The sequence below is a fragment of the Lonchura striata genome, chromosome 22 (assembly GCF_046129695.1).
Source record: "Lonchura striata isolate bLonStr1 chromosome 22, bLonStr1.mat, whole genome shotgun sequence".
Taxonomy (NCBI): domain Eukaryota; kingdom Metazoa; phylum Chordata; class Aves; order Passeriformes; family Estrildidae; genus Lonchura; species Lonchura striata.
The window spans coordinates 9,803,399-9,828,438 of record NC_134624.1 but is presented as its reverse complement, the minus strand read 5'-3'; the positions used below and the strand labels follow the sequence as shown (position 1 = coordinate 9,828,438).

Sequence of the window (25,040 nt, the reverse complement as noted above, 5' to 3'; positions counted from 1 at the left end):
CATTGACTCTGTTGGAGCCAGTACCACCTCTGGGGTGGCAGAGGAGATGCTCCCTTCTCTACTGATGCTCTTGCTGCTGCTCATTGCATTTATTATTTTAAGCAGCAGTAATACGGAAATGCAGATATCGAACCAAGGCCATGCTTGGCACCTCGTGTCAGACACTGATCTGGGGGTTCAGGGCCATGGGGGCCACATCTGCTGCTCCCTGTGAATCACCTGCCCTTGACCACACAATCACCTGGTGAGGGGCTCCTGGCTGTCTTGTTGCCTCTTGACTGTGCTGAGCTACCTTCCAGCACGGCTCACTGCAGCACAGTCATCATCCTCTCGCAGTGAGGAGACCTCCTCCACGGGGGAAAAAGCAGATGTGTGTGCCTGTACGTGTGAGGAGAACACACATGGTTTGATTTATGGCAGCGGGAGAGAACCAGCTCTGACACAGTTTCCATCCGAGTGTCACACTGGCTGTTATCAAAATACAAAACCCACAGGCTTGGAAGCTGATTCACGGCGCTGCGTCACCTCGGCCCCTCGGCCGCGTCTGGCACCGCAGGGCTGCAACGGGTTCCAGCCCACTGCTGCCATGGCACAGGCACCGCTGGGGCGGCCCCGTTGCATGTCTGCGTGCAGGGGTGTTGTGGGAGTCGGGGTGGTCGGGGTGAGCAACGGGGTCAGCAGCAGCACCTGCACATGGCATGGTGCTGCCTGTCCTGCCCTGCCTGTCCTCTCCTGCCTGCCCTCACCTGCCTCTTCTCCTCCGCAGCCGGTTCGGTACCAAGTGTGCCCGCTGTGGCAGGCAGATCTACGCCAGCGACTGGGTGCGGCGGGCGCGGGGCAACGCCTACCACCTGGCCTGCTTCGCCTGCTTCTCCTGCAAGCGGCAGCTCTCCACCGGCGAGGAGTTTGGCCTGGTGGAGGAGAAGGTGCTGTGCCGGATCCACTACGACACCATGATAGAGAACCTCAAGCGAGCGGCAGAGAACGGTACGGAGCGCCAGCGGGCACGGCCTCACCCCGGGAACCGGGCAGGGCCTCACTGGGGTCAGCTCTGTCATCGCCAAAAAGGGGTGATGGGTGGTCCTGGGGGGGCTTGAGCACAAGGCGCTGGGCTGGCAGAGGGCTCACGGGGTGGCTGATGTGCTGGCAGCACCTGTGGCTCGTGGCAGGCCTGTGTGCCGTGGGCACTGCCAGGGACAAGTGCCTGGTCGTGCGCAGGCTGGAGTGCGGAGCGCGAGGAAGCCGCTGGGATTTGAGGCTGTGAGTCGTAAATGTAGAAGGTGGGATTGGCGATTGGACAAAACCTTCCCATCATTTTCCACCCGCCCTGCCCATCTGGGGCCGTGCCGCTCCCAGCTGGACAGCGCTGGCCCCGGGGTCACTGCAGCTCCTGTCCCTTCCCCATCCTCCTGCATGGCAGTGCCCAGGGAGATGCTCAGATGAACAAATTTGTGGGGTTAGTCCAGAGTGGTGCTCAGGGAGGCCGGGCGGTGCCAAGGCCTGTCCTGTGGTGGAAAGTACTTCAGCACATGGTGGGCACGGGGAGTGACACGCCATGTCCAGGCCCATGCAGCATGTGGAAACCATTAACAACCTGACAGGAAAATAATATGGTTCAGTTTACCGTGTTTGAGAAAGAGGATGAAAACAGAGTGCCCAGTTGGGCTGGGAGGGTCCCGGCTCGGGATGTGGCTTGTGACGTGTCGGTCCATATGGTCAGCTGCTGCGGGGGCGCGAGGGAGGTGATGGGGAGCAAGGATGGAGGGGGAGAAGCCACGTGTCCTGGGGAAGCAGAGTGGTGTGAGGACAGCAGGGTCTGGCACTGGGGAGTCCTGCAGAGCTGTTGCCCCAGCTGAGGGCTGGGATGGTGGGTTTGCTTCTGCTGCTGCTCGGAACAACCTGCTGCTGTGGGCTGAGCACCAGTGCTGGGCAGTGCTGGGGCACCTGGTGAGTGTCAGGTGTCACTACCTGTGTCCAAGGGGTTTTGAGAAGGGGGTGGGATCACTTTGGACAGCTGTAGCTGCTGTGGAGTTGCAGGGCCACACTCCCCCCTCCAGTAATTACCCAGCAATTTCTTCTGCACATGAGGTTTTACATACAAGAAAAATAAACAGATGTTGCTGAAGTCAGAGTCCCATTCATCATCCGAAAAGAACAAGTCAAACTATATGAGAAAGTCCTTCAACTCCAGCCAAGACAATCACAGCCTGGTCCAGCTTGTGGAGCGATGGCCGGGCTGTGCAGGCGCATCCTGGGAGCAGGGCGAGCGCCAGCCCCGCTCGCTGCCCTCCCCCACCCACCCTTGCTTGCCCTTCCCTCAGCGGTGCTTCACCCTCGCTGCCCGGAGCAGCCAGCGTGGCACGGGCTGCAGCAGGGCCTGGTGAGGGGCCAGGCTCTGGGCACCTCTCTGAGGCTGCACAGCAGCGTGAGCACGGCTGGGCTCACCCTGACACTGTCCTGGGCAAGGGGAGGTCAGTGTTCCCTGCAGTGTCCCCCTCAGTGTGGCTGCTGCTCATGCATTTCCACCCCAAGGCCGTGGGGATGGTGCTGCCCCTGCTGCTGCTCTGGGACCTGGGAGGAAGAGGAGGTCAGGGTGCTGGGACAATTTGGGGCTGGGGAAGGGAGCAAAGAGCCCATTGAAATGCTCTGAGCAAATGAAAGGACTGATGGAGGCAACGCCCAGGAGGGAAAACGGGGTCACAGGGGGCAGCGAGGGGCAGGAGTGATGGATGTTGGTGAGCTTGGCAGCGACAGGGTCCCTTCCGAGCCACTCCCTGGAGAATGTGGCCAAGTGGTGACCAGGAGTCAGGGCCAGAGGGACATCAGTGCTTGCCCTCACACACCACCTTGACCCTCTTCCTGCTGCTGTCTCCCCTAATTCCCTGCGGCTTCCACCACTTGCTGCATTTTTCTTCATTCCGCAGCAATCTCTTGGGGAATGGCTGTTTCTCCTTCCCTGTGTGTGGAGGAGCTCAGCAGCCCAGGGCAGCTCCTGGGGGGCAGTGCTGGCTCCACTCTTTCTGCTCCCACTGCAGCAAGCCCCAGGCTGTGATTCCAGGGCTGTTGTCCCTTCCTTAAGGGGATGCCCCGGGTGTCCCACGCTGTGATGCCACCAGCTGTGCTGTCCCGCAGACCAGCAGCTGCTGCCCGTGGTGGGGCAGGGTGGCTCAGGGGACTTTTCTCCGGCAGGCAACGGGATCACGCTGGAGGGGGCTGTGCCCTCGGAGCAGGACAGCCAGCCGAAGCCAGCCAAGAGAGCCCGCACCTCCTTCACCGCCGAGCAGCTGCAGGTAGGGCAGCAGGGCCGGGGGGCTGCGGGGCCCGGCACTGCCCAGCCCACGCCGAGCCCCTCTTTTCCCTCTGCACAGGTCATGCAGGCACAGTTTGCTCAGGACAACAACCCCGACGCACAAACGCTTCAGAAGCTGGCGGACATGACGGGGCTGAGCCGGAGAGTCATTCAGGTGAGGGCAGGGAGGGCAGGGCAGGGAGGCTGGGGGCACCCGAAGGCTGGCACCAGGCAGGGCTCACACTCGGAGCCCCGTTCAGGTGAGGGCAGGGAGGGCAGGGCAGGGAGGCTGGGGGCACCCGAAGGCTGGCACCAGGCAGGGCTCACACTCGGAGCCCCGTTCAGGTGAGGGCAGGGAGGGCAGGGCAGGGAGGCTGGGGGCACCCGAAGGCTGGCACCAGGCAGGGCTCACACTCGGAGCCCCGTTCAGGTGAGGGCAGGGAGGGCAGGGCAGGGAGGCTGGGGGCACCCGAAGGCTGGCACCAGGCAGGGCTCACACCCCGTGGCTCCCCAGCCCCGGAGCTCAGCTTCGCGCTCCTCCCCGCCTGCCGCCTCCTCTGCTCCTGCGGGATGCCAGCGCCGCTCCTCCTCTGTCTCGCTCGTGGGTTTTCTATTTGTTTTTCCCTCTTATGACGCGATGAATCAAAACCCCAACAGCCCCAGCCACCCGCAGTAAATCACCGGGTGGGAAGCTGCCTTAGCAGCAGGTCCCGGAGCTGCGCTCTGTCCCAGCGCCGACAGGAGTGTGGGAGCTCCCCCGGCAGCCGTCCCTGCCCCGAGCAGGCAGACTCGGGGAACATTGGCATTGAGAAGTTTAAAGAAAAAGGAGTTTTGCAGCTCCAGGGGACCCTGCGGCAGGGAAGTGCCCACCCCTGATGTGGGAGGGGAGGGCGGTGGTGCCGTAGGGACAGAGAAATGTCCCCTCTGCAGCTCCCAGCTCACAGACAGCCCAGCTCTGCCTCTTGGTGACGTTTGTACTCATCACTTTAACGTTCTGCTCGCATACTTTCTGCATACAATAAAAACACGAGTGATTAAAATAAATTTGGAGCTTTCATCCGAGATTGTTTTGCCAATGACACGTTTAAATTTTATGTGTGAAAATCCAGCTTGCGCCTCTGTTATTGAGATTCTTCATTTAGCCAAAGATCAAGAAGGCTGCACACCAGGTGATTTTTTAAATGTGGATATTTTTTAAAAGCGCTTTGAACAGGAAACAATTTGTCAAATGCTTAGACTGTTTCCTTCTCTATTGGTCCAGTGTACTCTGCCTTGGAAAGCTGATCTTCACTCAGTCTTGGAGGAGGTTTTTACTCACAGCTATCTTTCAGAAATTGAAGCATAAGAAACAGATCAGCTCTTTACATAAGAAACCCCTTCCATACATGTTTTAACTCTAAGATGGAATTCCCAAACTACTCCTTTAATTAGAGGCAGAGAGATATCATCAAAGATCTCATACCTGCTGCTCACATACATGGCTGTATCCCACCACAGTACCCTCCTTTCTCAGCTTTAATGTTCTGCTGATGGGGTTTTTGAATATGATAAACTACAAGTGATTAAAACAATATTGTTTTCATCATTCCTAAAGTCACAACTTATCCTAGTTTAAGATTCTACTCATTTTTGTCTCCTCTCGTTTCTCTCTTTGCCAACGCTCAAGTGTCCCAACTGATCTCAGCTGTGCTCCCATCTGATCTCAGCTGGGTGAGCTAGGATTGCAGATTAAAATTTACATAAGACCTTGAAAGGAGCTCCCATCACTTGCAGGGACAAAGCTTTGTGTATGCAGCTTCACTCTTGCTCTGGTGAGTGTGAAACAAATATGTGGAAGCTGGTGAGGTGCAGATTTTCTCTATTTCATTCCTATTGCAAAAACTTCGAAGAAACGCCCATCCAAAGACCCTGGTGAAGGAGCACATTTTAACCCAATTGTCTCTCAGCTGTCACAGCGTTTTCGCTGCTTTCTTTTCAGGTTTGGTTTCAAAACTGCAGAGCTCGCCATAAAAAACACACCCCGCAGCACACGGTGCCGCCCTCGGGAGCGCCGCCGTCCCGCATCCCCTCCTCGCTGTCCGAGGACATCCACTACTCGCCCTTCAGCAGCCCCGAGCGGGCCCGGATGGTGACTCTGCACGGATACATCGAAAGTAAGAGAGGGCAGGGCTGGGGCAGGGCTGGGGCAGAGCTGGGGCAGAGCTGGGGCAGGGCTGGGGCAGCGCCCGGGAGAGGCGCTGGCAAAACCCTCCTGGCGCTGCGGGTGCGGGGATGGTGCCCGCGCTGCTGCTCCTCCTCCTCGTGTCTGATAAACTTCGCCCTTGGGATTAACCTCGCACCCAGGAAAGTCAGTGTCTGGCTTTTACTGCCTGGTCCTCGGCCCCCTTGTGCTCTCTGTGCCATGGAGAAGAGGTGCGAGCGTGCCCCGTGGGGCTCGGTGGTCAGCGGTCTCCTTCCTGCTCAGGACAGCAGAGTTGCTTTCTCTGTTCCCAGTGCCAGTGAAAGATTTGCGAGTGATGGGCAGCTTTGGTCATGCCTGGACAGAGGTTTTGGCTCTGTGGCTCTTGTGAGGCTTCTCCCCTCCCTCTCCCACGAGGGCTGTGCCCCTGCCTGAGCCCCGGGCTCCTCCTGCTCCCCGCGAGTCCCGGGGAAAGCCGGCCGGGTGTTGTTTGCAGTAACAGAGGCTGAAGCCTCCTCTCATCCACAGGTCAGGTACAGTGTGGACAAGTGCACTGTAGACTTCCCTACACTGCTCCACCAGTGCACCTCAAAGCAGACATGGAAGGACCACTATCTAATAGGGGTGAGAAGGTAAATGTAGTCCCTGCTCCAGGCTCTGGGGCCAACCCTTGCTGCAGCACAGATTTGTGTGTAACGTCATTGCCACTGCTGTCTCCTGTCAGCATCACTGCTTCTCCATGACCTCCGCAGCTGCCACCACCCATGTGCCTTCCCGTAGTTTTGGGGGCCCTAAGGTTGATGTACCCACTGTTGGTCCAAATGGCATCGCTGTGTTTTCCCCTGGACACCCCTCGCTGTTGTGACGTGCTGGGACTCTGTGCCTGCACCCACTGAAGGCTCTCACACCCTCCTGCCTGGATCCTGCCTGGATCCTCCCTGGCTGCCCCTTCCCGTGCCCTGAGCTCTGTCCTGCTCCGTTCCTCAGGTGCCTGCAGGTGTGGTCAGTGTGGTCAGCACCTGCCTGTTAACAACGGAACAGGAAGGACCTCTGGCACGTGCTAACTTCCCAGTTTTCCATGAGTTAACAAAAAAAATTAGTTTCTTGTGGATTGCAGTATTACATAAAAATAATAACAACTGGCTGTTAACCGTATCTGAAGTAAGAAGGTTATTTCACAATGTCTGGCCAGGAGACAATATTGCATGTTGATATTTTCTGTTCAGCTCTTACAGTATCTGTTCTAACACACAGCTTTTTGTGGGCAAGACTTCTCAAACATGACCCTAGTTTCAGTGACCTCCTTTTGAGGGAACACTGAGCCTTTGGCAATTCTGAGTGGTTTTAACTTTTGTCTTTACTGTTAGAAGTTCTCAGCACCTCTCTTTTCAGATCTCTCTCAGTGCAACAGCTTATTGAGCTCTGTTTCAATGGGCAGAAGCAGGGGCACAGCAAAGATACTTTTTCAGTCTAAATTCTACCATTTTGTCATATGTGCCCAGCAACCTGCAGAGTTTTCAGAAAATATTATACAGTCCTGGTGCTGTTGTTAGAGAGGCTTCACTGCAGCAGGCAGCTCCTGATTTAAATGCAATTACTGGCTTGCAGCTGTAGCAGAACAGGGTTCTCAGGACACGGAGCTGCCACCCCAACCAGCTCCTTTCCTAAACAATCACTTGCGTGTTGAATTCCTGAAAACCGAAGTAGCTTTTTTTCCCCCACATCCAACAATTTTTTAAAAGCAGAGATAGCCGAGATCCTGGGAAGACACATTTCAAAGCTGAGTGTGGGGTAGCCCTACCCTCCTCTCGGGGTGCCCAGCGCAGTGGCTGGTGAGGAGCGAGCTGTGACCATCAGCAGCTGCTTCCCCTGCCCAAAGGCCGGGATGGGGCTGGACCTGCAGAGCAGAGGGGTGCAGTGTTTGAGGGGAGCCTGTGCTGCTCAGTGAGTGAGGTGGACAGTCAGGACCGCTGGTTGTGGTCTTTGTCCTTCTTGGTAGCTGCTGTATGACAGACCAGATGAATGAAGTGCTGTTTTTGGGGTGCTGCCTGGTTTTGTTTGGTTTCACAGCCGAAGGTGTGGTGCACCTCTCCCACCTGGGCTCCTCAGTGGCTGCTCAGTGGCAGATACCCTGCCCAGGGAAGGAGCAGCCACTGAGGAGCCCAGGTGGGAGAGGTGGCTCCTGGGCAGTGAGGGTTTTCCAGAAAGGGTTTTCCAGCAGAACCCGTGTCCGTTCTGCTGCTCCCTGCAAGCACATCGCCGTGGCGAGGGCTGTGTCTCCTCTGACGCTCCCGTTTCCCCCCCAGGTCATCCTCTTTCAGTACTGACTGCGCGGACTCTTCCTCACCTGCCCGTGGCCCTGCCGGCCCCGCTGCCCCTCAGCCGCTGACAGCGCCCGGCCCTCGGGAGAAGCTCAGCCCCAGCGCTCTCAGTTCCTCCCACTGACCAGCACCTCGCGCCCGCGCCGATTTCTCCAGCGACGCTCTGTGTATGTGTGTGTTGAGTGCACAGTTACATTTTACACTTGTTTCTTGTGGACTTGTAGAATGACCGTGAGTCTCTCCAAGGCAGTGCCAGACGCAGTCAAAACTGGTGACTCTACTGTGCTCGCGAGTCTTGCTCCCAAACCCGTGGGAATATGAACAACCCAGAACATCCTGAGTCTCAGGGGGGGTCGATGATCGCCTCTGAACACAAAGGAAGGAGGAATTTACGTGGTTTGGCCTGATTCTCTTTTTGCACCAGTGAAGCAGTTCCTGGACATCCCTCCTTCTTTCCACTCGCGTGTGTGGAATCTGAAATTGGCTTTTTGGCTCAGCAACTCGATATACAGACAGACCTTCCTGAGCCAAACTCGCAGGTAGCTGAGACTCCACTGAGTGGAAAACATGATGCCAGCTGGAAATAGGCAGTTTTTCTTCCTCCTCAAAGTGCTTTAGAATCACATGTCCTTTGATCACTCAAAGGTAAGTAAATCTTAGTGTTTTTCCCCCCGTTTTATAGGAGGGGAAGCAGAGATGTCCTAAACTGAGAGGAACCATGAGGGTTGGTGGCAGAGCCAGGTGTAGCACCCTGAAGTTTTTGATTGTTGACTTGTTCTTAGAACACTGAATATCTCTCTCCTCTCACAGCCATCTGCCAAATCTTTTTTTTTTTTTTAAAGTTTTTTACTCTCGTTCTTTATTAACAAGCTACTTTATTTCCTTGGAGTCATATTGGATCACAAAAGGGTGATTTCAGAATGTACCTACAGAAAACTCTCAGACAATCCATACTCTGGGACTGGGAAATGCTCGATGGAAGGTGGCCATAAAGGTGTAGAAATGTTCTGCCCTGCTGTGGACTCAAGTTCAGTCAGTGAAAAGAGTTGGGTAGAAACTGGAGACCAAACTGGAGACCAGTTAAAAAGGTGACAGCCACAGTAAGGCCGGCAGGAACCGTCGCTAGCCAAGTGGACAGCAAGGGAATGGCATCTTCCTTTGTCTGGCAGCATGGCTCTGATCCCCTCTGCCCTCCTGGCCTCCCTTGCTGGTCCTGGGATGAGGCTGCATCCCGGGAGGATGGCTGGGCTCATGGCAGCGGCCCAGGAGGTGCTCAGCAGTCTGGCCCCAAGTCAGGAAAAGGACTCCAAAACGATCCTATCCTTCATTGATGGTAATAACGAAAAGTAAACAAGAGACCTCTGCCAGCCCTCTCAGTTTGCACCGAGCCAAGAGCAGGTCTGCAACAAAACCTCTCTCCACGCAAGCACATGGGTCTGTCCTGCTGTGAAGTGTCTGTGAGGCTGCTCTTCCAAGAATGTGAAAGCCTACCCTGAGCCACAGCTAGTGAGGGATGTGACTGAGGCGTGCCCGAGGAGCAGGAGATGGGAATCCATCTGTTACATTACTTGGTTTTAATTGGAACTGTAGCTACTTGTGTTTTCCTCTCCGGGAGATCCTGGATCGATCCGTGGCATTGGCCAGGTGGGCAACCATGCCACTGCTCTGGCCAGCCCATATTGCTCACGTGGGGAGCCTTCTCCTGCCCGTGTCCCTGAACTCCGTGTGACACCAGCAGCCAGACACGCGGCTCCAGCTGAACCACGAGGAACGCTCCGGGAGTGGGGACACGGGGACGTTCGCTGAGGTGGCCACCGAGATCTCTTGGCTTGAGAAGCAACTGAGTACAGCACACTTTGATGTTGGTTGGAACAAATACACACACACCCTCTCCTGTGTGTGTTGGTGCACTGAGAGAGCGATGGTACTACCTCGGACAGCTGGGCCAGTATCTGTCAAATTGCAGCCAGCAGTTCCAAATAACATTTGAAAGGAGACAGGGGAATTAAGTCCACAAAATGTTATTGTCACCTCCAGATGTGTGAGTGACCACTTCCAGGGTGTGACCAGTGACAAGGTGTTGTCACATGCCTGGCCTGACTGGAACCACCTCTGCAGAGGCGTCCCCTTGGGGAGGGGACAGTCGCCAGTTGCTCCAGTTGCACCAGGTGCATCCTTTTTGTCCTTTTCATAGCAATGAGGGAAGGATGAGTATTCCCTTGGCTGGCTGTTGGTGAGTGTTTGTCATCACGGGTTGAGGTGGGTGCTGTGTCCATGTGCCAGCCTTGAGATGCTCTGGGGGCTGGGGGGTCACTGAGGCCTGACTTTGTTCTCCATTTGTGCTTGCACATCCTAATGACCATTTAGTTGTGGAATTAGTGCCATAAAGGAATGGGTAGTTGTTCCATTTGACACTGAAGGAGAGATTCAGGCTGTAACTTGCCCTGATATTCCATAGTCTCAGAGATTACCCCAACTGTTCTGTTGAGGGAGAAAAGGGTTTGATGTGTTTCTCCCTTCTGTCTTGGCAATGCAGTGAAAGGGAAACTACAAAATACGTATGTGCTAAATACCAACTCGATCAGAAAAGGCCCACTTGGGAAATGTCCTGGATACCCAGGGGTTTGTAAGTGGTGCCACGGCAGGGCCGGAGTGCGAGGCAGGGCCGAGGGGATGTCGGTGTTTCTCTCCAGGGATGGGGGCTCACCACAGACTGTGCTCGGGGCACTTCCCCCCATAAGTAGCCAGGAGCAGCTTTGCTAATTCAGAAATCAGGCTCTGTTTATATTAAGCCCAAATTGTTTGCAAAAACTGGAAGCAATTCAGCTTGTGCAGTTTTAGAGCTAATTATGTGTATGGAAAATACTCAACTGTACCAAGAATGTAAGAAATCTTCTAATTTATTCAATACATTGTTTCACAACATATTTCACACTGACTGTTGCCACTGAACCAAACCTTATCTCAGGTCATTTGCATTCATCTCCTGTCTGTGGATTAAAAAAAAAATAAAATTAAAGTCATTCTCATTTTCTTAGTTTATTCAGTAATTGCCAGATGGGTTCTGGTGCAGCAATGCAGACTCCACGCACTAAACTTTTCCAGTTGCTATTTCCAAACCCTTTTGCAGACAGAACCCACTGAAGACAGCCAGTGAAAGGCTCTTCACTCCAGTTCAATAAGGTGACTAACAGAGCTCGGCTCTGGAGTGGGATGGTTTCAGCTTTTATCAGCAGTGATATTTTCTGGCTCATGCTGGTTAACCCAATGCCCGAGCTAAAGGTGCTTACAGAACTCACTCGTTGGGACAGGGAGTGGGAACCAATCCTGCACTACTATCGGTGATTTATCTGTAGGATGCCAGCTAAACACCAGTTTTATTTCATCTGCCAATCATTTTGTTGTAGCATGTTGCAATTCTGCATGTCTTGGCTACAATGGTTAAAAATTTTTTTCTCTGAATGAGTGGACAGTCAAGACTAATATTTATTTTAAAAAAGTAAAACAAAATTGTAAGCACTTTTTGTAAAACCAATGTCTGTTTTGTTACATACTTTTAATGTTGTGCTTTGTAAATGTCTTATTTGTGTAATAAATAAAGTTAATGCAAGTAGAAGTGCTGGCACTTACATCCAGAAAATGACGTAATTCCATTTTATTTTATTTTTAAATACTTTCTGGCTTACTAATCAAGCAGCAACCCACCCAGTTTTCCTCTTTTATTATTTTGTTAAACTCTGGCTTCAGGAGAGTTCAACAAACGTTCGTAGTAAATGGATATAATTTCCTAGTTAGCAAACCCGTCATTAAAGAATACCTCTGGTGTACATTATTACAATGATCAATCAATATCAAAGTACTGAGCAAAAAGAGAGGAAAGGAATTCACCAGGACAGCTAACTAAAATCTGGGAAAATAATGTTGATTAAGATGGATTTGAATGACTTCAACACCGAATCTGAGGCACTCTTTTTAACAAATTGTTTTCAGGCTTAATAATGTTTATACATACTACACTGCACACCTCTCAGGAATATTATTGTGAGTACAGTCGGCTTTTTTGCTGTGGCTTTTGCTCAGCATGACTGATTAAATGATTATTTCCATTTTTCTTTGAGCTGACAAAGATGACAGAAAGATTATATTCCTGTCGAGGGAAAGGGTGAGACAAATCCGCGAGGACAAATTGCATTTATTGTGAATCAGATTACCTGCTTTGCTGGAATATTGTCTAGGAAAAACGGGTTTATGGTTTTGGTTTGTGCTCAGTTGTTAAGTCCCAGGCTTTCCGGCAGTTCCGAAGGATCCACTCATGCTCATCATCGTCTGAAAGGGAGAGAAAAGAACGTTAAATATCCCCGAGTCAGATCTGCTCCTTGCATCCCTGGGATCCAGTTCAAACAAGCCATTTTCCCCTTGAAAAATGAATCCATTTTTTAGCCACTGGTATATCTTAGAAAACACTTTTATTTTGTGTTTGTTTAAAAGATCGTGTGCTGTTGTGTGGGAATTTGTCAAGGCAGGAGGTACTGGCTCTGTGGCTGATTATTCATCTGTTTGATAAGCCCAGCTTGGGTGAACCACGAGATTTACATGTATAGATTTTACATTTTGCCTTTTGGGGCAAAATATGCAGGAGAAATGGTGAAACTATCAGAAATTAAGATAGGCGTTTTTAAAATACTCTGGCTGTGTTGCTTGTTGGTTTATAGAAAGTGAAGGTAAAGAAAAATTTCCAGTAAAATCCCAGGTTCTTGTCTTGGAGCTTTTCTTTCCATGCTGTTTCTGAGATGTTATGTTGTGGCAGGTATTGATAAGCTGATGTAGTGGCTGAGAGATATTTTAGACCAACTCCTGTGTCCCTTGTTAGTATTCATGTCTGTCGTATTTATTCTGAGAGCATAATGACAGTGTGGAAAGAAAATAAAAGCAAAGACAATGTGGGAAAAAAACAACTGGCCAGCAAAGTTTGAATAGTAATTTTCTGCATGATTTACAAAAAAATAGCTTGGTGAATGTTAAGTTGTGGCTTCTTAATTTCAGGGATTTAACTAGTCTTGTCTCCAAAAATTGTTCTGCAGCTTTTTCCTTTGTGTTTGTGTAGGAGAAAAGAGATCTGTGTAGTAAACCAGGAAAAACAAACTTCAAAAAACCTTGGGGGAGAAAAAAAAAAAAAATCAAAGTATTGCTTACAATAATACCTGTATTTATTTTTATACAAATGAAATATATTCGAGCTGCTTCTTGTGTTTACCAGTGTCTTAACAAATTCATATTAGCTGCTTTTGATGTGTGTAAAAATCTAAATGCTGAGGGTTTGTGGCAGCCCTTGTTACATGCAAGAACAGGGGCTGTGACCATCCCGGTCCCATTTTTTCACCCTGCAGAGCCCCCTGCCTAGGCAGGTGAAACAAAATGGAGAAGGAAGCATGTTGCTTCTCTAGGAGTCACATTTTCCTGGAGATCTTCTGCCTGTGGAGCTGTGCCTTTATGCTGAAGTGACAGAGCAGCATTTGAAACGCAGAGGGAGGAAGATGCTGGGGAGGAAGTGTTAAGCAAAGAAGTCTCCAGAGGGGTGTGTGACAAATTCTGATGCACGGGTTTGGGGGCTGATCCTACTGCCCGTGGTGGTTTGTGAATCAAGCTTTGTCTTTTCTTTTTTCTTCCCTTTTTTTTCTTTTTTCCATGCTGCCCTCCCTTTTCTCCCATTGCTGGCCCAGAGAGGGGTGCACACCCTGAGGTGCTGCTCACACCCAGTCCTGGTGCATCCTGGTGCAGGAGGAAAGGTGCCAAGGTGCTGGCTTTAATGACTGCAAAATAGTTATAATTTGGGTAAAATAGCTACGCTCAGCTCTTTCTGTGTTTCACTGATTTTTTTTTTATTCTTTAGAGATCCACAGATCCATAACAAAATATCCTGTTAATGGCACATTTCTAATTTGGGTGTAAAGTAGGAGAAAATAGATGCTGAAAAAAATATGCTAAAAGGGAAATTAAAAACATGAGCACAGAATCCTGCTTAAAGACCATGCAATCCTCACAGGCAGATTCCACTGAGGGCTGCAACAGGAATGCAAATGTGGTCCTTAAGCTTTCTTAAAAACAACATCCAAGCCATAATCAATGTGCTGGCTTTTGTTCTATGCACTAGGTGTTGCAGACGTGATCATGTGAGCCTTGCCTGTGACAGATATTGTCCAGTCTGTGGCTCTGTGGTTTTAGCTGGAATTGCCTTAACTAAAAAAAATATATATATAGTTTAACTGAGCTGTAATAACTGCATGAAAAGGAAACTTTTTGTTCCTGTCATGGTGAAGGAATAAGAAAACTTAGAGATGCCCATGTCTGGCTGGTGGCTGGGCACAGCTGGCTCACCTGAGGGCTAGAAATAACCAGCCTGAGTCTGTCTGAGCCCTTGGCAGTGCTCACTCAGCTGAGCATCAAGGCCAGAAGCACAAAGAAAGGCAGATGCTAACTTGGCTTCACAGCTTTCCAACATACCCTTGGTTTGCCCAGACTGACTCGTTCTGTTCTCTGTTGGTCTCCTAGGAAAGCACCCAGGACAAGTCACTCCAAGTATCCTAACCCTGCCAGACTGATTCCAAAATCTCTTGGTTTGTGCAGTGATCTGAGCCCATGCAAATTAAATACATGTTCATAAGCCCTGCTTAAGCTGCATGTCGTTTAACCAGATGTAAAAACTGAATGAGAGATGTGAATTTCAACTTTGTGCATGAAAAGGGAAAAAAACCAGATGCAATGACTCAACATGAAGTAAATCCCTGGAGCTGCCATCCAGCCCAGGGGATGTACAGCTGGTCCTCAGCCTAGGTAAGGGGGAATGAAAGAATTGGTCCAGGATAGGAAGAAGAACCACAGCCCAGGGATGAGAATGGCTCCAGGGCTGGCTATGGGAGAGGAGGCAGGGAAATATTAGAATGTAAAGAGTTAAGCTATGGTAAAACATACTTTTGCTACACTAAAGAAGACTGGTTGATAATTACTGTAGTTTTAGGGCTATTTGAATCAGTGCAGCTGCAACCTCTTCAGTAGTAACCCCTGAAACAAGACAAACTGGGTTTATTGTACTGAACAAGTCTTAAAGCTCCTCCCTGATTGTTAGTAATTGGCAGCAATGGACTTAACAGCCTCTTGACTACCCTTTTTACACTCTACCTGACTGTGCAGCTAACAATTTAAATCACAGATGCCGATCCTTCTTTGTGGCAGCTGCTTGTTAACTACACGTTCCTCTTTTTCTGCCACTGGCTGCTTCCATAACCCTGCAACACCAGGGTTAGATTGGAGAATCACATTTCATCAATATTTAAAATGGAATTAAACCTTGAAGTTTGATTAATGCTACCAGATAGTGAGTTGTAATTACTATTTTGCAAATTACAATTGTTTGAATATGTTAATATGATTGTCTAAGCACATCTTCACCTTCAGAAGTAATTTGCTTTTTAAAAAAGATTTGAAAAAAATACAAACTCTTTAATCAGTGCTAAATTATCACCCTGTGCACAATTAGGTAGAATGGGGTTCTTCGTGTGGTGCGCTGAATTTTGTGTCAGCATATTTATCTTTAAAAGTTTATCCATTTTTTTAGATTTTCCTCAGTAGAATAAACAGTGATGGAACAGACTTTGCTGAAAGAGGACTAACCATGCTGGTGTTTGAAGGTAAAGGAAAAAAGCTTTGTCTGAGCATTTCACTGCAATCTGGTGTATCCCTGTGCAGTTAGTAAATGTTACCCAGTTATTTCTACCAAAGTCAGTGAAATATTATCATTATTATCATGACATATTATTGGACACTTGAAACTGAAACAGCAAAAGATTGTAATGGATGAGCTCTTGAATTATTTCCTTGTGTCTCAATCAAAAATTAGATCAGTTTCTAGCACCCACTAAATATATCTTGAATTTTGAGCTCCTCAGCCAGCCCACACTGGGACAGCTCTGTCATTTTTGTGATTAATTCAAGCTGTTTTTCATTAAGCAGGCAGAGGCACATGGAGCCAACCCTGGCAGCCACCTGCAGGACTGGTCCCCAGAAACAGCATCAGCCCACAAAAGATGATTAAGGAGGGGTGCAAGTGTCCTGATCTCCTGTTGGACACTGTCCACACAGCCAGCAGGTCAGTCTGGGGAGTCTCTTTAGGTAAATAAGACCCAGCTAAAAGCTGTTGGCTGTAATGTGTTCCCTGAAGTTGCCCATTTCAGAATTGATTCTTCTCACCAAATATTGCCTGGCTAGTTTCTGCCTTGTTTTGGGGGGTTTTAAGGGAAGGTCCAAATGTTGGCAAAGTCCAAACAGGTGTCACAACCACTGCTAGGTGTTTTCCACAGTGAGCTCAAACTGCAGCCCACTTAAATCAGTGGATTTCTGCTCTCTCAAAATGAAAACACTCGCCTCCTTTCCAATGTTCAGGCTAAAAGTAGTGGCAGAAGAGATTTCCCCAAATACCACACTCCAGATTTATCTCTCAACTGGGATTAGAAACAGCTGAAAATTCAGGGTGGCCTTGCTTCAGGGTGCTTCCAAGGGCTGACATGAGAACACACTGTAATTTAGGTGCGTTTAATCTTGCTATATTAAATGCATATTGCAAAGTTTAGAATTATTTGCTTCTAACTATCATGTTTCTGTGTTGCTTATGGAAACCTCAGCTGTGAGAGACTTCTGAGGATTCTGCATGCTTAGGTGCCTGCCATGGCACAGAGCTGAGACTGACTGGCAAAATTGTCATGGAATCTTCTCTTAACTATTGCTTTCCCAGGAAAATACCTAGAAGTCTGCTAAAATTAGAATACCTAGTGGATTGAACAGGGGAAAAATGACATTGTTCACCTTAAAAACCTTGTCTGACTGTGTTAGGTCTTAGTAGCTGTATGTGTTCCTGATGTCTTGGAGGCTGTGTCTGCCCTGGAGGCCTGGTCACTCTGAAATTGAGATCCACGCCTCCCTGCCCTGCCAAGGGCAGGCTGAGCCCTGATGTGAGTGGGTGCCATCCCTCTGTGTGCTCTCTTAGGGCCAGGAGGGGAGGCAACGCCCCTGGGATGTGGCACCAGCGGGACAGGGAGCACTGGGAGTGGGCACTGCCCGTGCCCACGGTTTGCAGGGTGTGTTTGGATGGTCTGTGTTTACAACAACCATCCTCCAGCAGCAGCTGAGCTTCCTCCCCGTTTGCAGAGGGCCAAGCACACGCAGCCCATTGTAAACAACAATATCACGGAATTCTTTCACATCCCTGGCTCCTCCCAGCACCCGCAGCGCAGTTTATCGTGTTCTTCCACTGCACAGTCACAATGACAAGTGATAGCATCTCAGCCATGGGCTCTGCCTGGCACACCCCTTCCATTTCCACTGCCCCCTCCAGCTCCCTAGCACCCCTTTCCTTACTGCACCCGACCCCACCAACATCAAGGCTGGCAAGAAAATGGAAATTATGTTTTCAATTAACCTTTGCTTCCACCCACAGATTCTCACCCTTCCATTCTCTTTTAATTACTGTCATTCCAAAATGGCCCCCAAATGAACTTTCCATCTCTTGTAAAAGTTGTTTCCACATGAGCTGTATATTGAATGTAAGTGCCTATAAGACTTGTGTGGAACCTATTTAATGGATTCACAATAGGATGGTTAGCACCCAAACAAAGGTGTTATTCTTGGCATGCCGCTCTTTGGAACTGAAACTTCCACAATTTTCAAAAAGATAAGGCCAGGAAACCAGAAGGAACAATATATCTGCAAAAGCTATAGCTACTGAAATTACTGTAGTAACTTACATCATGATGCAAATGTTAATATTATCACTGCTGGCTATAGTCTGGAATATAAATTATGTTGGTTCATCATCTATTTTGCTGAATGGAGGATGTTTCAGATTAAAACATGTAAACCAAATTTAATCTAGAAATGTTCTTGGTGGCTCAGATGTCTCCAAGTATCTCTGTCTGTCACCTGAGCAGATTTTGACACTGAAAGACATATGTATGAATTTTGCAATGGCATCCAAAATGTGCTTGATCTTCACACATTTCTGTATAAAAAGATACAAAAAGAGCATATGATGGGTAGGAAAATTGGTCCAACATTTTTAAAAGTGTTTAGGGTAGAATAAGGGAAAAAAAAGGACAAGAAAACCCCCTCAACTTCTCACAGGAATCTGGGAGTATAATTTAAAATGGACTCAATTTCTCTCTGCCATCATCACTGCTCAGCCATTGGCCTTGCCCACTCAGCAGCCCCACTGTGATGCTTGCCAGGGTTCTGCCTCTCCTCCTGCTGAGATCTGGCTCCTCAATTAATCTATTAAGCATTGGGGATTATTTAGATCCAGAGCTCTGACATCAGAACAAAAGCTATCTAACTAAAAAATAGGAAGAGGTAGATAAGTGACACTTTGAAGATCCAGATCAAAGAGTCATAATACAATTTCTGACCTGCTTCTGGATGTAACATTTTTCAAAGCTTTTGACTACCAGAGAGTCTGGAAAGCAAGTACCAGAAAAGTGCAATTGTATTAATGTGGCCAAAACCCTATGTCCTGGAACTAGATCCAAGGGAAAATGTATGTGGGAGATGGAGGAGACAAGACCAGAAAGGTGAATTTGTAGTTAGCTCTGCAGAGCCTTGTTGGCAAAGAGAAGAAGCAGAGTGCCATGGCAGAGAGAGAAAATATTTTTTGCAGTGGTATTTTGAAGGAATATGAATCAAAGAGGCCAGGAGGAGGAACTAGCAGTAAAAAGGACAAGCACTGCAGCTGTTGCAAGAAAAGCAAAGGGCTACTCGCATTCGAATGCTCTACTTGTGTAAGCAGAGAGCAGCATTGGCTCTCTGCTTTACAACCCTGCTTTCAGAAATAAGTTTGTCAGCCAAAGTAAAGAGAAAAAGATCAATGGATTGCAATAAACGGCATTTAACATAAAAATGAGTAAAATTTACAATCCAGTTAACTTGTTAAATGTTACAAAATCAGCAAACAATAGACACAATTTGTTTTGTTCAGAGCCCAGAGGTAGAGACCAAATCCTCTAAATTAATTTCTGCAAAAGCTGGGGTTTTTTTCCAAACAGGTCTGGATCCTATTCGTTGTAGAATATACTGATTACCAACTATTTTTAAGAGCTTTACACAAACATTATTTCTTTTGTTGTGTGAAATGCAGAATCAGCCATCTGGCAAATGCCCCAGAGCTAAAATCTTTTACATGACATATAATTCAAAATGATTAAATATACAACAGAAAATAGCTATAGCATTGCACTTAAAATAGCATGAACTTTTACTGCCGATCAAAACTGATTTCTTTAGCCTAACAAGTATCCAAAGAACAATTATTTGAAGAGCTTTTAAGAGTTTCAATATGTAGGAACTAAACCTCATCTAAATTCAGTATCTTAAGTCAAATAAAAAAGAAACGAATGTACAAAAGATTAAATGGTCCTGCCTTATAAGTAGACATTTAAATCTATGGGAAGCTAAATTAATTCGAACAAAAATACTATATTCCCTCTGTATGTGTATTGCTGGGGCTTTCCTCTCCTTGCTCAGGGCATCTGCCAAAACAACTCATACATTCTTAGGCAATCACATGGGGACTAGCCTGGAATCAGGCTGTTCATCCACTCCCTCCATCATCAGAACGGGCAATTTCAGAGAAGAACAGGGAATAAAGCTCCGTGCATGATCCCTCAGTGCAGTCAATCTTTTTTCCTGCGCTGCAGTTGACTCAAAGTTAAATTTGCTGTCTTTTTTCCAGAAATACTCCAGGCCTGAAAAATTGCCAGGTCCTCATCCCACACCCAATTCTCCAGTAGTTTCTGAGAAAGAGCACGCAAACATCTGCATGTATTTGGGGTACATGAGGGTAGGTATAGAAATATTACCCTGAGCGATTATTGAGTGGTTATGGCTGTTTCTCAACTGCATTTTTCAGACAAGTCAAAGTCTACATTTCCCAAAAAGCGCTTGGTGCAAGTCAGATCTGAGCTGTGAGGAAAAAAATGTCCAAATGTAGGAGATTTCTCTCATGGATTTGTGCTCTTGGATAAACCTGAAATGGTTGAACACATCGTTGCTGACTGTCCAAAATATTTGTGCTGCTCAGTTCTTCCAGACCAAGCATGAGAACCTCCATCCCAACGTAACAAAATGAGGAAACTGTAAGTCTGTGATTAATAAGGCTTAGAATTAAAATGGCTTTACCCCCATGCCTGGGGAGTTGGGCCAGCCTCACAACCTCAGACGTTTCTAACCCCAGACTTCTCTAAAGGAAACGAAAATAATGTTCTTGAATCTTGACCTTTTCAGCTCATAATGATTCCTGAAGCAGCAGGATTTTTCCTGCTGCTTTTCACGAGACATTCAGGCTTGTAGAAATGCTGATTGCTGGCTGGCTTGGGACTGCAGCAACACCAAAGTCCCTCTTAATAAGACACTTGTCCTGGTCTTCTAGGCCTATTCCTGCTCTGAATTCTGTTCCCTTACTGAGCTCTGAGCAAAAAGGCAGATTTTGTGTCTTTCTGCTCTTGATTTATAGGAAGAGGTACCAATATATTTCAGGTAATTTTGACTGCACAGGAAGCTCCCCTATGCACCATACTAATTAAACCTGAAGAAGAAACATGAAAATAGTAGAATAAATATTCTCATATTAGAATGAGGAAAAGCATGTTTTATATTATTTAACCCATCCCTGTGAAAACCACAGGAGAAACAAGGCAATTTTCATCAAAAATATCTTTGCTTTTCATCAAGACAGGTGAGCCAGGCAATCTGCTGAGATCTTTTCTATCTCAGTATAAAAAATTTCCTGGCTTTGATTGTATTTTCTCTTTGAAATTTATGGGCTTTTCTGATATTCAAGAGGGTCTAAAATCTGACTGTCACAGCTTTTCTTGTACCTTTCTGCTTTGCATTAAAAATAACGTCTTGTAGTTTCTACTTTTCACTGAAAAACTGGGAAATCTTCCGATCTTTCTATTGACCAAACTCTGTTACAAAGGTGCCAGGAGTCCTATTTCTGGGGAAAAAAAAAAAAAAAGAGGAATACTCCTGGTGAAACAGGAGCCTGGTCCCGGTATCTATTAAAAATAAACAACGTATCTTCTTACAAATGAGCCTTCCCATTCTTATTTATGTGCTCAATTTTGCGTACTTCGCAATTCTGGAAAAAAAGAAAAGCTCGAAGAACACATGGAGAATCAAGAGAAATTTGAGCATCCCCAAGGAAACAGAGGTTTAGGGACGAAGTAATAACTGAGAGGCTGTAATGAGAATTTGGAAGACTTCGCTAGATAAAAACATATAACAAAGCTGTTGCTGTCATTTCGTTCCCTGGGCCTGATTATGTTTTCAGGACGGGCCTTTGCGCTGCCCTAGCAGCGAGAGCTCTGCGAGTAAATGAGGATCAGAGCTCCGGGCTCGAGGAGTGCAGCGCCTGCCAGGCTCCTCAGGAGCCTCCGTGGGGCTCGACGTCCTCTCATCCGCACGGAGAAGGGCTGGGAGCAAACTCCACGTTCCCAGCACGCCTGGAGCGTACCCGGGCACTGCCAGGCTGCGGCCGTGCCCAGGCTCAGGGATTCCTCCTCCTCTCCCACAAACAGCCGAGGAACAATTAGCAATCGCTTCATAATAGGGCCGGGGTGAAAGGTGAGGGCTGGAGCATTCTGAAGCCTGCTGCCAGCGCTGAGGAAGATAGTGTCATTTTGGTAAACCTGTCAAGCTGTTGTAAGAACTTCCTGAATGCTTCCTACCATCTGCTTTTGATGCTTTCAAGACTTGGCTGGAAGCCTGGAGGTTTTCCTGCTCTTTCCTGCCCAACCTATAATGGAGTAATTCTGGATCTGTTCCCTGTCATCTCAGCCTCTTCCTCAGTTTCTTCTGCTTACAGCTGGCTTTTTTTTTTTTTAATTTTTTTTTTTCTCTTTACTTCAGTGGCCTTGTGTCCTGAATCATCTCTCCTGGGGCGGCAGGAGTTCCTCTGATGTTGAACAAGTGCCGGGTTTTTCAATTGTGTTCATGTTCTTGAGAGGAAGGGTCTGGCCTACATGATACATTCCTTCTTCACACTCACATCAACAGCCTGAACTTTGTGTCCAGGCCCTGGCTGGAAGGGCCACACAAAGCCCATCTCCAGCGCTCTGTCAGGCACACGCTGCGCCGGGCTGCTGGGCCACTATTGATTGGTATCATTTGTAGGGTTTGAGATAAATGTCATAAAGGACAATGAGTTCAAAGAACAGATTAAAAAACAATAAATTGAATTCCAAGGCGTTCCCTCCTGTACTAATCTGTGTAGGTTCCTGTGTTTTTGGAAAGCATGTTGCTTATCTTCCTCATCAGTAGGCCCACTGCATTCCAGTATTTTGGATCAATGCCATTTGTAATAATCTAGATCAGTTTTTATTCAACGTTTATAAAACAGGCCGTGTATCACAGGGTATATTTTATAGCAGATGGTATCTCCAATTCATTTAACCCCTCCCCACTTCCCTCCTCCAATATCACAGTACACACTCACAAAAGCTCTTGAAAGTAGAGCAGAGCAGAATTTTTTTACAACAAATAGTAAATTTGCTGAAAAATTGAGTTTCTAAGCAACAAAACTGTTAAACTGTAGCACACTGAAAATTAAATGTTCTGTTTTCTAGGAAAAAAAAAAAGGTTTTCCAATTTGGACATTTGAGGGAAAAAAAAAAAAAGCAGGGTGGGTGGCTGCTTTCAGAAATCAGTTTCATTTTAAATCCCTCTGTGCTGAAAAGGCAATAAACACAAATATTAAATAGCCAGAACACAAAGTAGGTTTTTTTCAGGTCAAACTACATTTTTTTTAGTTATCCCAGTGTCAACTGTTTGGGGATTTTCTGTGGCTTTTAAGTTGAAAAGTTTCTCTTTTGGCTTGGTAAGAACTAATTTTCCCCACGGTTTATTAATTTATGGACCTATCCATGTATTTGCCAGACTCTACTCCAAACACGGCTCTCCAAGGTGAAGGTTTCCTGTTCAGGAAGGTAAGACCCAGACTCATTTTAATAAACTGAGTGTTTTTTTTAACTCATTTTCATAAATTCCAGAATGTAGAGATCAGCACATGCTTAAGCACTTCGCTGGTTGACAACATGGAGCTTTTCAGCTTTCAGGATCAGTGATGTGCCCCTCACAACCACTCCCTTGCTTGAGATCATAACAGAGAGACTGAAGATTTTTCTGAGATTAACATACCAAATGGTAATAGAACATATTTATTCATATATGCTTGGGAATACTTCATTGTGATTTTGCAAAATATGATTTGTACAGCTCTGGGGATACATAAATCACTGATAAAATAAATAAGTTAAAGATATTTTAGCTCAGTGATAATAGAACCAAGTCATGGAGTTATTTATATTTTGGCTTTAATCAGGCATCCTAGAAGATATAATAAACCCTTCTTACTTTACCTTGCAGAAGAAGTTAAACCATACCTGCATTTTTCAGAAACCTGCGTTTGTAGTCAACAATTACTCTGGTTTTGGGGTTATAGAATCCATCAGCAAAGTCATAACAACCTTTTGGGATTATTTTGGGAGGATCCAGATTTGTAAGCTGAGCAATGCCTGAAGGGGAAAAAAACAATATTTGATTTTTTTTTTTAATTTATGCCTTTGATCAAGCTAACTAACATACATCTCCATGGTGTTTGCTATAAAAATAACAGAGTTACCTCACAATAAACTTTGTAAAACATTTCATCAATTTTGCAGATGGGGAAAATGAAAATGGAAAAATGCACACACAAAGGCTGTGCGATAAAAAACTATCACTTTGATTTCCTCATTCACAGTCTTGTGATTCAGCCCACCAAGTTAACATTATAAGTCCAAACCTAAAATCCAAAATGGGGCCAGGAGAGAATTGCTGGCTTCACAGAACTCCACGTCATCACTAAAATATTCTATGTATTGCGTGTATTAAGTTACAGATTTTACTCACTTTTTTTCCCTATAAACCCACCTTCTGACTACAATAAATAACAACATTATAAAAGTCTTTAGCAAAAACATAGACTGAACAAAAATGTCTGTTTGGGTATCTACTAAAAGCTACATGGGGCAGATGCTTGAAACTTCATTTGGTGTCCTGGATGCAAACTGATTGTTTTTGCCTGACTTCTCTGCATCAAAAGCCCCTTGTTGATGCTGTGAGGGTTAATCAGGATGACAAAAGCTGCAGATCATAAAAGCCTGCCCTGCTCCCAGAGGGCTGCTGTGGGTGCAGGGCTGCACCCCAGGCTGTGCTGGTGGAAGGTGGTGTCCACATTCTCCTGGCAGCATCTCAGGCTTGTATGAAATTAGCCAGAGCATTTCTGCTCCATGTTACTCATGTAGCTGAATTAATCTTTCTTAAGCAAAGTTGTTAGTTTAATTCCTTCCAGACTCTCAGGATCGCAAACGCAATTTAGTACCTGGTGGTTTAAAACCAGAACGGATTTCTGTATAGAATCTTCTGTCGTAGCCGTCGCAGTAAAGCCATTTTTCCTCTTCGTATTCGAGACCATCTCTAAAAGTGTATTTCCCCTGCAAAACACGTCTGAGAGCAGAGTTAATAACCGTGATGGATGGCCAGAACGCAGCGGCAGGGCCGGCGCGGCTCCGCTCGCCCTCTGCGGGGAATCCTGCCCGCGGTGCCCGGCCGCCAGCAGCCTCCCGCCGCCCCGAGGGGCCGGACGCTGCCTTGGCTGGGAAATCCGCGTGTTTCGCCTCCAGCCTCTGCCAGCCGAGCCCCGGGGGTGAACCCCCCGGCCGTACCTGCGTGGGCACCCCGCGGTCCCAGAGCGCCCGGTAGCCGCCGCCTTTGCGGCGCAGCAGCTGGCCCTTGCCGTGGAACATCCCGTCCCACAGCGAGCCCCGGTACTCCGTGCCCGTCGGCAGCGTGTAGTAGCCGAATCCTTCCATCCTGGAAGAGATGCCGGGGGCGAACGGTGGCGTCCCCCGGTCCCACCAACCCCGTGCGACCCCCTCTCGTCCCGTCCGCAACGCCCGCGACTCCCCTGCCCTCCCTTCGGGCGCCCCGCTCCCGCGCGTCCCCTGCGAGCCGCGCTGCGCCCCCCATCTCCCGCACCTCCCACCCTCCCGCCCGCCCCCAGCACCCCCCGTGTCCCTTCCCGGCGGCCCGGTGTCCCCCACCTGCCGCGCACGACGCCCCCCAGGTACCGCTCCGCCGCCGGCTCCATGGCGGCCCCGCGGCGCGTCCCGGT

The 25,040-nt window shown here is 47.9% G+C and overlaps 2 protein-coding genes across 3 annotated transcripts in view; one reads left to right on the top strand and one right to left on the bottom strand.

Moving 5' to 3' along the window:
- LHX6 (LIM homeobox 6) overlaps window positions 1–11,405 on the top strand; it is a 17,440-nt gene extending 6,035 nt beyond the window's left edge. For both annotated transcript variants that reach the window (XM_021543659.3, XM_021543661.3), the window contains exons 5-10: window positions 767–987; window positions 3,190–3,290; window positions 3,369–3,464; window positions 5,268–5,442; window positions 5,997–6,100; window positions 7,775–11,405. In XM_021543659.3, coding sequence (XP_021399334.1) covers window positions 767–987; window positions 3,190–3,290; window positions 3,369–3,464; window positions 5,268–5,442; window positions 5,997–6,100; window positions 7,775–7,795 — 718 coding nt within the window. In that variant the 3' untranslated portion in view covers window positions 7,796–11,405. The remainder of the gene's footprint in view (window positions 1–766; window positions 988–3,189; window positions 3,291–3,368; window positions 3,465–5,267; window positions 5,443–5,996; window positions 6,101–7,774) is intronic.
- On the bottom strand, window positions 10,672–25,040 carry MORN5 (MORN repeat containing 5). The gene is made up of 6 exons (XM_077787925.1): window positions 24,970–25,040; window positions 24,592–24,739; window positions 24,249–24,360; window positions 23,269–23,400; window positions 12,001–12,115; window positions 10,672–10,779 (listed from the first exon to the last, which is right to left on the bottom strand). Exons 1-5 carry the CDS (start codon window positions 25,014–25,016, stop codon window positions 12,036–12,038), a joined length of 519 nt encoding a protein of 172 aa, XP_077644051.1. The 5' UTR covers window positions 25,017–25,040; the 3' UTR covers window positions 10,672–10,779; window positions 12,001–12,035.

Bases quoted from the DNA above. Each gene is read 5' to 3' on its own strand.
- MORN5 (XM_077787925.1), bottom strand. From the start codon at position 25,016: ATGGAGCCGGCGGCGGAGCGGTACCTGGGGGGCGTCGTGCGCGGCAG. The intron at 24,740-24,969 runs GTGGGGGACACC...CATCTCTTCCAG, and splicing joins GGGGGCGTCGTGCGCGGCAG to GATGGAAGGATTCGGCTACT. The intron at 23,401-24,248 runs GTACTAAATTGC...TTTCCCCTTCAG, and splicing joins TTCTGGTTTTAAACCACCAG to GCATTGCTCAGCTTACAAAT.